This window comes from Cricetulus griseus, chromosome 3 (genome assembly GCF_003668045.3).
Source record: "Cricetulus griseus strain 17A/GY chromosome 3, alternate assembly CriGri-PICRH-1.0, whole genome shotgun sequence".
Classification (NCBI taxonomy): domain Eukaryota; kingdom Metazoa; phylum Chordata; class Mammalia; order Rodentia; family Cricetidae; genus Cricetulus; species Cricetulus griseus.
Genome location: NC_048596.1, coordinates 219,547,969 through 219,560,926, shown reverse-complemented (window position 1 = coordinate 219,560,926; position 12,958 = coordinate 219,547,969). Strand labels below are relative to the sequence as shown.

At 40.9% G+C, this 12,958-nt stretch overlaps 1 protein-coding gene across 7 annotated transcripts in view; it reads left to right on the top strand.

Moving 5' to 3' along the window:
* Pter (phosphotriesterase related) overlaps positions 1-12,958 on the top strand; it is a 74,933-nt gene that overhangs the window by 28,063 nt on the left and 33,912 nt on the right. For all 7 annotated transcript variants that reach the window (XR_004769336.1, XM_027405234.2, XM_027405236.2 and 4 more), the window contains 2 exons: positions 6,120-6,577; positions 8,175-8,440. Coding sequence is in view for 6 of the 7 variants with exons in the window: in XM_027405234.2 (XP_027261035.1) it covers positions 6,146-6,577; positions 8,175-8,440 (698 nt within the window). In the remaining variant the exon portion in view is untranslated. The remainder of the gene's footprint in view (positions 1-6,119; positions 6,578-8,174; positions 8,441-12,958) is intronic.

Sequence of the window (12,958 nt, the reverse complement as noted above, 5' to 3'; positions counted from 1 at the left end):
AGTTGTTTCACTAAACAGCGAGCTAACAAAATCAACAAGGCAGTGACCACAATCTGCACAGAGTGTGGTATAGAGTTGCCCAACTGGCCCATTTTGATGGACCTAGAGTTAGTTCTCTGAACCACTGTGTTTTACCTATCTCACAGTTTGAGGAATGTACTGAGTTCCATTTACATACTTTGCTTTCCCTCCCTCCCCTGCCTCTCTGTACAGGACATGATACCCAGGCCTCACCCGTATGCATTTTAAGCAAGGGCTCTACCATTGAGCTGCCTCTCTAGCCCTTTTTGATTGTTAGCTTGAGACAAAGTCTCACTGAACAAACTGGCCTCAGACTCACACAGTGGCCCAGACAGGCCTTGAACTTAGGATCCTCTTGCCTCAGCCTCTTGAGTAGTTGTGTCACCATACCCTGCTAGATCTTTCCTTAATCCAGCATAAGTACATGGGATAGAGAAAAGGCAGTAGTTGTGTGCAAGATGGACTCCTAGGGTCGCCCTTGTACAGCAGCCAGACCCATACTGTTTCAGAGAGGCTGTGTCACAGATTTGAACCTTTCCATGATGGAAGTATTCAAACAAGCTTTAAAAAATATTATATAGCTGTTAAAATATTTTTACCACAAATCAAATGTCAGCTTTAAGTGCAGTGTTTATGGAGTACTGCTATCCTGTGATGTAACACATAAAAAATAGAAGTGTTGATATATTTGGGCCATTTATTTGCAGGGTATTTTTTTAGTACCAGCAAGACCAGTTAGAAAGTCCCATCTGCTCTTCTGCTTTTTTGCCATCTCAACTGGTGTCATTTCAGACCAAGCCACCATCTGATTTTTTTTTCTTTCTTTCTGCATTATAGCCATACCCTACAGGTCTCTGCAGGGACATGGCCTTGGTTCCATCTCTTCTCCCTCATCAGTAAGGGTTTATTCATGGAGAAAAGATGAGTGAAATGCAGCAGAGGGTTTCATAAAAGGCATTAGACCTTTCACTGTTGTGGGAGAAGTCCAGTTAGGGAATTTTAAATCATTTCAGAAAAAAAGTCAGTTTGCCAATTTGACTGTTATATCTAAGTTGAAGTACTAATGGCTTCAGTTAGCTCTAGGGCTAGCACACCAGTGTAGAAACAGGACAAAGTCTGGTGTCTACAGTGTGTAGAGGGTGTGTGTTTAAGAGTTCCCACTTGCCTGTACAAAATATCCAGACTTCCAGATGTCCTCTCTCCTCTGAAACATGAAGGCAACCTTGTCAGTTACTTTTCTCACCAATGTGGCAAAATATGACATGAATCACCAAACAGGAAAATGAAACATTTCTTTTGATGCATTGTCTCAGAGAGTTCAATCCACGTAGTCCCTGGGACTCTTGATTTGGTAGTACTGACCTTCATGGCTGAGGGAAAATGTGCTAGAGGAGGCTGTTCACCTTATTGTGGCTAGGAAACATAGAATTAAAGGGCTTTGGGAAGGAGACAGGAGAAGATATGGCCTCTAAGAACATGTACAGCCAGTAGCCTGCTTCTTCCATGTTGGCCCCGCCCCTACCAACTCCCCCAAATGCCACCATTTATGAATCCTTTGGGGCTTAATCTGTTCACTGGGTCAGTGCCTTTATGATCTAATTGTCTCTGAAAGGTCCTCACAGATGCAGCCAGGTATGTGATTTCCAAATAACCTAGGTGCATCGAAGTCAAATTAAGTTGATAAATTAACCATGACCATAACTGAAAATGATATTCAACTTAGGTAGACAGAACACACTTAAACATAATGGCCAGACCAAAATAACTGTCAAAATTCCAGTGAAACTGAATAGAAACCAAAGTTATATCCAGACTTTTTCCTCCCCACCACATCTTCTGTCATGAAGCAAACTTTTTATATATCTTATAAAAGTTAGTATATGCATATATTTATAAGTAATCAAGTCACACTTACTATCTCTGTTTTCGGCTGTGGTATGGCAGTGTTGTTCAATTCTCTTACTCTCTTCTTGTCTTCCTTTTCTTGTCAAGGTTCTCTTTTTATTCAAGGCCTAGCAAGACTAGATGGGTTGACAGACATAGTGGCTCACACCTGTATTTCTGGGACTTAGGAGTCTGAGGCAGGAGGATCACCATGAGTTCAAGCTAGTATAAGCTACAGAGTGAGACTTGGTCTCATAAAACAAAAACAAATTTTAAAAAAGGTTAGAAGGGAGTTGGGCAGTGGTGGTGCATGCCTTTAATCTGAGCACTTAGGAAGCAGAGGCAGGCGAATCTCTGCGAGTTCGTGACCAGCCTGGTGTACAAAGCTACACAGAGAAATCCTGTCTCAAAAAATTAAAAAAGAAAAAAAGAAAGGTTAGAAGGGTTATTATGTGTTAGTTACTTGTCTTGTTGCGCAGACAAAGCAATATGAGGAAGGAAGGATTTATTTGGGGTTAGATTGATACCATCCATCAAGGCAGAAGCACTTGGACTTCGTCTGGTCAGACCACACCAACAGCAGAGAAGCAGAGAAAGATGAATGATGGTGTTCATCTAGCTCTCTTCTTTGCCATGTGGTATCCCAGCCGGTGGCATGCCTCTGCCCACAGTTTGGCTTGGGCTTCTCATCTCAATTAACCTGATCTAGGTAATCCTTCAGACACACGCCTGGAAGCTTGACCCTTAATGATTCCAGATCCTGTCAAGTTGAACATCAGTATTAGCTACCCTAGGCTGTTGGTGTTGCCTGGACTATTATAATGCTTGCAGAGTACCCTTTCATACATTATTCAGATTTCACAGTTGATGTGGAGCAAAGCTTTTGTCAAACGTGTGTATAGATCCAGCTATCCTTTTTCAATGCAGATGTGTATAATGTGGAACTTTCTGTGGGAGGCTCTGGAAAACACTGGAAGCCTCCTTTTGTGTGGGTGGTCACTCCCCTCTGCACAGATGTGCCCTGCCACTCTCATCCTTTACTTGTCATTCCTGGTTATACAAGTGCTCATCTTTATGATGAAAGATCATATGTGCTGGGCGTGACTTCCAGACAGAACACAGACAGAAACGGGCTTCTTAGCCACATTGGAACCATGAATTCCTGGTCTGTGTCTTGCTCCACTCAAAGATGCCTTCTCACTTAAAGCAGTGCTGCCTGCATTTTGTTCCTTAATCTTTTCTTATCCTCTGTGTGTGCGTGCCATTGTATGTGATCACAGAAGAACCAGCCAGCTCTGTTTGAGAGCATTAGAGGAGTTTCCCAGAGGGGATGACATTTCTTAAGCAATTTTTTTTTCAACAGACTCACAGCTTGTAAGCTTGAAGCATACCATGTTGATCTTTCAAATACACATCAATTAAGTATATAGTTTGATACTTCTCTAGTAGATGTGGTGGTGTTTTATCCATTTATCCTAATTTCCGCTCCCCTCTGTGACTCTCCCAAACACATCTGTAATGCTATCAGCCAGAAGGAAGGAAACAGAAAATTAACCCATGTGGAGGATTGAATCTATTATTAATAGTGCTGTGATCTCATCAACCAAATAAGTAACTACAGACTGTTTATTTTTAGTAGCAAAGAATAAAGCTTTGAACAGTCAGTCCCAGTCTATAATCATACCACCCCCCCATGCACCTCGCTTCTGAACAGTGAGATCATCAGTGAAAAATATTTCCTGTGTGGGGTCTTGCAAATGAATGGTGATTTGCTGAGTAAATTCCATGCGTTCCTCGTGGCCTTTGTGTGTACAGATTAATGTTGGAAGTATGGTTTGCCCAAAAGCACTGTCAAACAAAACTCATTGGTCACACTGTTTACAACCCTGAAGTTCTCTGTGAAAAGTATAAATCAGTCACTTATGACTGTCAGTAAATTTTCCCAAACATCCAAGTTCAAGGTTATTGAAGTGACTGGATAAAAATTGACCTATAGTTTGTAAAAAAAACCTTTCCCCCTGACCTCTGACTTTGTTTTCAAACTCTGTACTGTGCCCATTACATTTTTTACATTTTTTCTTTTATTGAAAATACATTTTTCATATAATATATTCTGATTATGGTTTCTTCTTCCCCAACTACTCCCAGTTCTTACCCATCCCCCACATCCAGATCCATACCCTTTCTTCTACAAAAAGAAGTAATCTAGTCAAAGTGCAAAATAATGATACTCTTTGCTGACTACAGGCCATGTGCCACTTGTACCAATGTTTTATGTATAGTTTCCTATGGCGTTTTACTTAATTCCTACTCAATTTGATTGCTATGCAATGTAGAGTCTCTAATTTACTTGTGAGAAACCCAGACTCTCAGATAATGATAGGATGGGGCTAGAAGATGCTTCCATGTCTAAAGTGCTTTCCCTGTAGGGCATGAGGACCTAAGTGCAATTCCCAGAACCCACCTAAAATAGATGGATGTTTTAGTAGGCATTAGTAATGCCATAATCAGGCTTAGTCATAGCTAGATTACTGGAGCTTGCTATTTAGCCTTCTTTGTGAGCTCCAGGCCAAGGAGAGACCCTGTCTCTAAAAACACAGTGGATGGCTTCAGAGGAATGACACCTCAGTTGACTTCTGACTTCCACATGCTTAGGCCCAAACCTGTATACCACCTTCACACATATAGAGAAGGCCTCCGAAGATATGGCAGAAATAATCTTAGAATATTTGTTGTAGGAACACTTTGAAAGCTTTAAAAGCTACTCTGTTCTCAGTCCCCAACCTGTTTCTTCCAATCCTGTGAGCATATCTGGCTGGTCCCCTGGATGGAGTTTCACTTCTGGTAGTGCCGCAGTGGTCCTGCCCTCAGCTATGGGGTATCTGTTCACCAGGTTCAGTGTCATCTTCTTCATCCAATCCCTTCTGTTAGGGATGTACATTGAACATGGGAGTGCTGAAATCGGAGTTCACTGTCATTGTCACTGAGAGAAACATGGGCAAGCACTTAATCTGTGCCTGAAAGGAAACTACATAGGGGACAAAGTGGTCCTTGCTCTTTTAAGAGACAGCAGGTGATTTCTGTTTTAATAGTGTTCTAGCTTCGTATCTGTTGCTGTGATAAAATACCCTGATACAAAGCAACTTGGGGGAGGAAAGGTTTCTTCTGGCTGTGATTCCAGGTGACAGTCCATCACTGCAGAGAAGTCACAGAGGCGAGTGCTGAGACAGATGGTTACATCACGCCCAGTCAAGAGCAGAGAGAAATGAACACATATCCAATTGTTTGCTTGCTTGTGCTCAACTCAATTTCTTCACTCTGATATAGTTCAGGGTTCCCCTGCCTGGGGAATGAATGTTGCCACTCATCTTGGTCTTCTCATGCCTATTAATGTAATTAAGATAATTCCCTACAGACACACACACACACAAACTAACCCAGTGTAGACAATTCCTCACTGAGATACTCTTTCCAAGTGATCTTAGGTTGGTTCAAGTTAACATTTAACTTCTCACCATCACAGATAGCATTGTAGTCACTTTCATTATAACAATGACAATTTATTTCTAAGTTATTTTGAAGGGTTACTTTCTGTGTGCGCTAGACGATAAACTCTTGAAAGTGAAATGGTTTGTTTCTTCTTACTTTTGACATTTTAAAAAACTAGCTATGCATTTGTTCCTCCCCCAATTATTTTGGGGTCTCGTCCCCAATGAAGCTGTGAGGGTTGAGGATTTCATGTTATGCTTTTGACACATAACAGGTCTCCAACAGTAGTTCATTCTCTTCAGTAGCATATGGGTAGCACCATGAGTAGACGCCCCTGTATATTTCATTTGGGTGAAAAGTGATGAGATAATATTAATACATGAATAGTTTTAATGGAAGTTATCCATTATGAAGGAGAATGGTTTTTGTTGAAGTACCCAAGAAGCATACTTATAACTGGGACAAAAATAAGTGAAATATAAAAATGAACTGAATATCAAGAATTTTTCCAGTAAATAAATTTGGAATTGATCCATCAGAGGAGACCTGGTGGAAATGACTGGGGACATCTTATCTATACATCCCCCTTGAGGGAGATGGCAAATGAGGTTATATCTCTAGTTTCATTGATTCTCCAGACTGGCACATTCACAACCCTGCCCTCTACAGACAGATTGCATGTTTGTGTTAAATGTTCTAATTCTTGTTTCCTATTTCCTCTTTAGAGTAAATCCTTGGGCCACTTCCAGAAATGTCTTCCTTAAGTGGGAAAGTGCAAACCGTTTTGGGTCTTGTAGAACCAAGCAAACTGGGACGCACCTTGACCCATGAGCATTTAACAATGACCTTTGACAATTTTTACTACCCACCTCCTCCATGCCACGAAACTACCTCCAAGGAAACTATCATGCTGAAAAATTTATTTTGGATTCAGAAAAATCCTTATTCCCATCAGGAGAACCTTCAGTTGAATCAGGAGACAGAAGCCGTAAAGGAAGAACTGTTATATTTCAAGGCTAAGGGTGGAGGAGCCTTGGTGGAGAACACCACCACTGGACTCAGCAGGGACGTGCAAACACTGAAGTGGCTAGCAGAGCAAACTGGAGTCCACATCATAGCTGGAGCTGGGTTTTATGTTGATGCAACTCACTCAGCAGCAACCAGGGCCATGTCAGTGGAGCAGGTAAAAAGTACTACTTATGACATTGTTTATAAATTCAGGACAATCTAAACTTTGGAAGTGCTATTGGCTCAGAAGTAACTGGATATGTGACCAAAAAAAAAAATTGCTAGTTCACAAAGACAGCTGCTGACTAGGATCCAAATTAGTGAGATTCCGCATCTTTCAAGTATTGAGGAAGGAGCTCTCAACGCACTGGTCATTGACAGCTCCGATGTATTAATGCTTAGTCTGTACAAATTCTATCAGAGCTCAGTGGTTCCACTTCAGTCTGTTTGTAAACCTCGTTTTCCCATCATAAGCTTCAGCCTCGCAGCTTCAGCTTTCCCCTTGGGTTTTATAATAAACAGCAATGAAAATTCACAGTAGGGTGAGACCTGGCAGGCAGAGACTTGGTACGTTTGCAAATACAGCTTCTTCTCTTATTACAAACTGAGAGGGTGGGGGAAGGTCCATTCTCTTGATTATAATATTAAGTAAGATGGGCAGAAGGAAGCTAAGCTTGCAGGGCTCTGTTGCACATGTGTGTATTCTCTTGCTTAAAACACACGTGTCAGTTTACATGTGTTTACATACAGTATGTATCCCTATATATTTCCCATAGTCTGTTTCACAGGTACAGAATGTCAGGTAAATTCTTATTGAAATATCTGTTTGTATTTAAAATGATTTGTTTTAAATTTTCATCTGCATTATGTTCCAATAAACGTTTAAATGTATTCACTTACATTAGTTGAAGACTGAGATAATGACAAGGATTATATACTTGTCAAACTAAGTAACGTAGATATTGTGTGTTGTGAATTTTCTAGGCTAAATGAGGAGAGAATTAAAGAATTACTTGATAGAGTTGACAGATTCAATAGCATCCATAGGTGCTGTACCCGGATTAAAATAAAGATCCTTTTTTTTAAGTCTGAACACACTGTCTTCCTCCTTGTCCCTACAGCATCTTTAAGTGATGAGTTTCTCAGATAGTCTCAGTAAGACACTTAAAATAACTTGTTGAATTTGCAAATTAGCCAATATTCACTAAATGAATGTTGAATTTTATATGTGTAGGGGGTAGGGAGGAAAGAAGGAGAGAGAGAGAGAGAGAGAGAGAGAGAGAGAGAGAGAGAGAGAGAGAGAGAGAGAAAGAAAGAAAGAATGAAAATGAAAGAAAGGTGTTAATATATGTGTCAGTGCAAGGAAGGGGGTGTGTGTTTGGAGCTGGAGGACAACCTCAAATGTCATCCTTAGGAAAACTGCACATCTCCTTTGAGATGGGGTTTTCCATTGGCCTGGAGCTAATTGGTGATACTAGGCTAGTGCAGCTGGCCAGCGAGCCTTTGGGATCCATCTATCTCTGTCTTCCCAGCGCTGGGGTCACAAGAATGCACCACACACCCAGCATTCTTATGGGAGTTCTGGGGCTGGAACATAGGTCTTCATGATTGTGAGGCAGGCTCTTTACTCACTGAGCTATCTATCCTCCCTGTCCACTAGCTCTACATAGTTTTAGAAGAGTACATTCCTAAATAAATGCCTTTGTATAGTATGAGTTTGTTTGGATGTAATTCACAATCTGAACGATGAGCTCATTCTTACTCTTCCTCAGCTTACAGATGTCCTTATTAATGAAATTCTCCATGGAGCTGATGGAACCAGTATCAAGTGTGGAGTCATTGGAGAAATTGGCTGCTCCTGGCCTTTGACTGACAGTGAGAGAAAGGTACTTCAGGCTACAGCTCATGCCCAGGCTCAGCTTGGCTGTCCTGTCATCATCCATCCTGGAAGGAGCCCAGTTGCACCGTTTCAGATCATCCGTATATTGCAAGAAGCAGGTGCAGACATCTCTAAAACAGTTATGTCCCACCTTGACAGGTAAGTAGTATGGTACCTTACAAATCACTGTAAACCACTGAACAACTAAGGGGTTATCAAAATGAAAAACCACCAGTGATGAGATAAATGAAACACTAATTACATAAGGAGATGCAGAGACTACCTGGAAGGTGATATTTTTTTCCAATTCTGAATGTCAAACAAAGGGATTCACAAGTACAACTATCACATACTCTACTGATTATACCACAGTTCCTGGAAGGCAGGATTTATAAAGGCTTGTAGTAAGCATAAATTAAAGTCAGTGTTGCAAAGCTGGGTAGTGGTGACACACGTCTTTAATTCCAGCATTTGGGAGGCAGAGGCAGGTGGATCTCAGTGAGTTCTAGACTAGCCTGATCTACAAGAGCTACCTCCAGGACAGCCTCCTAAGCTACTTTCCCTCTCTGTGAGTCTGAACACCAACTACTTCGAATGAATGGGAACAGACACAGCTTTTTGTGGTTGTTTACGTTTCTGACAGGAGAGCCTGTCCTACATCACACACCCGCTGAGTTCCCTCCCTCACACTTGGTAGGCACACAGTGATAACTGTAGATTCTCAAGACTCTCTCCCATCTTTCCCATCTCATCAGCTGAGATGAAGATAAGCATGCACTCTTGAGAACTCTGTGGCTCAAGGTGCCTCCCTATTCACTGACAGGGATGGATGTTTCTTTTGCTGGTGGAGCATCTCCAAACTGATCTCACTCCTTGTTTAGTCCCAAGCCCTGGCTCCCTTAGCTCTCCCCACCTGTCATGCAGTCCTTGCATTGCCAGCCCTTACTGCTCATTTTCTCACCACCTTTGTTGCTTCTGCCCCTGAACAAGTCTTAACCTTGACAGCAGCCTCAACCAGGCAGTTAAAAGTATGAGACATTCTTTTTTCTCTTCAGTATTATTCAGTGTTTTACATGGACTCTGTTGGAAAGGTTTTCTGTGAACGCTTCGTCTGCCACACTGCTTGAAACTGGATCAAGATGCTCCTTCAAGCACAATCTGACTATCCTTCTTTTTTCACAGTTAGACATTAACTTAGAAAGATTATGCTTGGCACACTTAGAAAATAAGTTTCCATTGTAAATGTGAAATAAACCTGAACTACCACAACAATATTTCCTGGCTTATAAAAATTAAACAATATTTTAAAAAGTACTAGTATTGATTTCCTAGTGGTGTGAAATATGTTTTTCAGTAGACCTATTATTGATTTCCATTGGCTACAAGTTCATTATTTGCCTCTTGGGTGGTTCAGGATTGACATGACCCCACACAAGTCCCAAGCATACGAGTACATCCTGAGGCAATTGAAAGTGCAACTGCCCACTCTGCACCCATGGTATGGATCATTTGGGATTCCAGTGCATGACAAAGAAATACATGGAAATGCTTCCATGGGGAAGTAACCAGAGAAAATAGCTTTTGAAAACAAACCAAATAAAGTAACAGAGAAAAATGAGGTGGCAAAAGTAGGAAGTGGGTGGCTGTTTGAAGTGACTGTTCACAGCAGACCAGTTCCAGGCTGGAGTTTGACTAGGTCAGCTTTCCACAGGCTGTCTGAGCTCTGCTGGGCAGTGCACACAATCTGATCTGTGTGGAAAGAGCAGGGGTGTCAGCTCTTTGTAATGGGGACAACTCACAAAAGAGCTGGCCACAATGTGGAAGCTATAAAAAGGAGACATTCCCTAAAGCACAGCCTCTAAAACTCCCCAAACCAAACATGAGGCCATTTCATTCTCCCACCATGTTTCTGGGCATAGGATGGAAGGTTCTAAAGCTGTTACCTGTTAAGTTTGGGAAGTGGTAGCTTGGGGTGGCCGCTGTGCCTTTTGGCTCACTTTGAAACACAAGGGCTTTGGGTTGAGCAGAGTGGTCTTCAGCCTTGACTACCTGTAAAATTACTTTAGTTTTCCCTTCAATTGTAGATTTCATCTGGGGGAACCCAGAAAATATTTCAGTGTGCTCCCAATCCTATGGAAGCAGTTAAATATTTCTAAACATTTATAAAATCTGCATGAGGATTTACCCAGACAGAGAGACAGGCAGACAGATACAGATGGATGGATAGATGGACACACACACACACACACACACACACACACACACACACACACACACACACACACATTCACACACCACTGCAACAATAAGAACTTTTTGCATGGTTATCCAAGGGGGCAGTTGAGATGCTGAAAAGAGTTAATGGATGATCATCTCTTTGAAGACCTCCAAACCACACTGTTATCATGTGACCATTGGTTACCAGCTAAAGATCATTAAACAGGCAACAACTTGATAAAATAAATCTGTTATGTTCCAAGCCCTCCCCTAACCATCTGTTTCACTTAAGGCACATGAGTCTGTTGAAGAACAATTTGACTGCTGTGAATTGAACCCTTAGGGGCATCAAAAAGGACTGTCCTTGAGAGTGATAGCCACCCAAAGTCAGCATATGTTAGAAAATAATAGCATTCCTGTGTTATTATTTAGGCTCTTCGGGGGAAAGTGTTTGCACCATTAAACATTTAAAATAATTTTACCACCTGCAGAAAATCTAGCCACATTTCCAGGTGGTAGCTATCAACAGCACCACCTTGGGGCAGGTCTAATATGGACTATGTGTGCTTTAAAGAATTCCCCACCTGGGCTGGAGAACGGCTCAGTGGTTAAGATCAATGGCTGCTCTTCCAGAGGACCTGGGTTCTATTCCCAGCACCCACATGGAAGCTCACACCTGTCTGTAACTCCAGTTCCAGGGGATCTGGTATCCTTACACCAATGCACATAAAAATATAGTTAAATAAAGTATGTTTTAAAAAACAGAATCCCCCCAACAGCTGTTCTTTTTGTCATTTTCAAACAGGGCTTACTATTAATGCACTATTAGAGTAGTTGTAACCATGAATATACAACAGAATTATTTCTTTACCAGAGAAAGCTGAGTGGGAAAAAATATAAAACATGGTTCAAATAACAAATATTTGGGAACTATTTGCAAATTCAAATTTTGAGCTTCTTGGAGGGCCACAGACAGGTGCTAGTCCTAAATCTTTTATCTTCTTGGATATCTATTTAACAAGCCAGAGAGTTTTGATGGACATCCAGGGTCTGATTAGGGACATGATAATTAAGTGCAGGCAGATAGCACATCACTCTCTTTGAAAATTGCTCCCTGGGGAAGGAAAAGGAATTTGACCCAAGGGTATGTGAAAGACCAGAAAGAAAAACTCAGAATGATCCAAAAACATCCGTTCTCTTTGCTTTTGATCACGCATGCCAAATTGGCCAAACTCTTGGAAGGATACAGATCTGACACTTTTTTCCCATGCTGTTAATTAAATGAAAAGAGTGGAATATCACTTCATTCATACAACAAATATTTGAGTGACTAATTCCCGTGTGTATATATCAAACATTGGGCTTCCATTTTTGTCAAAGTGATTATTTAATTATAATTTTGGTGACTTTTAACCTTAAGATTTTCTTTGAAAAGGCACAAAAAAATTCTGCAGGCTCCTCAGAACTGTACACTTTTAATTTGTATAAATTCTAATGAATTAATTTGAAGTCATTCAGATAGTTCCAAGAAAAATGTCTGGCAAATATAATTGGACAAAACATCTTTGTATTGCTAAATGGTACAGCAGCATTCTTCAAAAGAATGTTTGGAGCACTGTGCACCTACAGTGGTGTGCAGTGTTCAGAAGGCTATAAATGCAGCTCCATTTCTTATCAGTTTGTAATTAGGAGAATTCATGTACACGCATTGCAGACATGATGTGCAAAGTGAGTCAAGAAGACTAAGCGTGCATTGTGTAGCATGTGCAGTACGTATTTAATGTGCAGGAAAAACAATGTCAGTCAGGTTGGCTGAGATCCAACTAGAGTGAGAAATTAAAGAAATTGGTGCAGGCAACAAAGGATGAGCAAGTGAGAACTTTTAATAGAAAATATTTACTAATAGCACTTTTTTTTCCTACAGTGACTAATGCTCACTAGCATGTCCTCTGTTTTCATTATAACAGAAAATTCACTGGGTAGTGTGTGTATGTATATCACATGCATGATAACCTAGGTGTTTTTTAACATGGCATCTTTGCTGCTTTTGTGTACATGTGGATTCTGGTAACACATTTTATACAAAGTATACATTTTAATAAAGTCCTTACTGATACAAACGTTGAATGTATTTTAAGTTAAAATTATGTGACTTTGGGCTGGAGAGATGGCTCAGACACTAAAGTCTAGGCTCACAACCAAAATTATGTGATGACATTGGCTACAGTGATTCTTTCATTAATGCGGCACAGACTGGATACAAGAGAGAAGTGATGAAGTTAGATTCCCTGGTTTCATGTTTTATTTGCTTGCCGAGTGACTTTCAATAAGTTATTTAAGCCTCCAAATCTGTTTGTTTAAAGGGGTTAAGAAAAATAATTCGTGTATGTGCAGGTGCCCTTATGCACATGGAGGCCTCACGAAGACATCAGGTACTCCTTGAGACATGATCTTTCACTC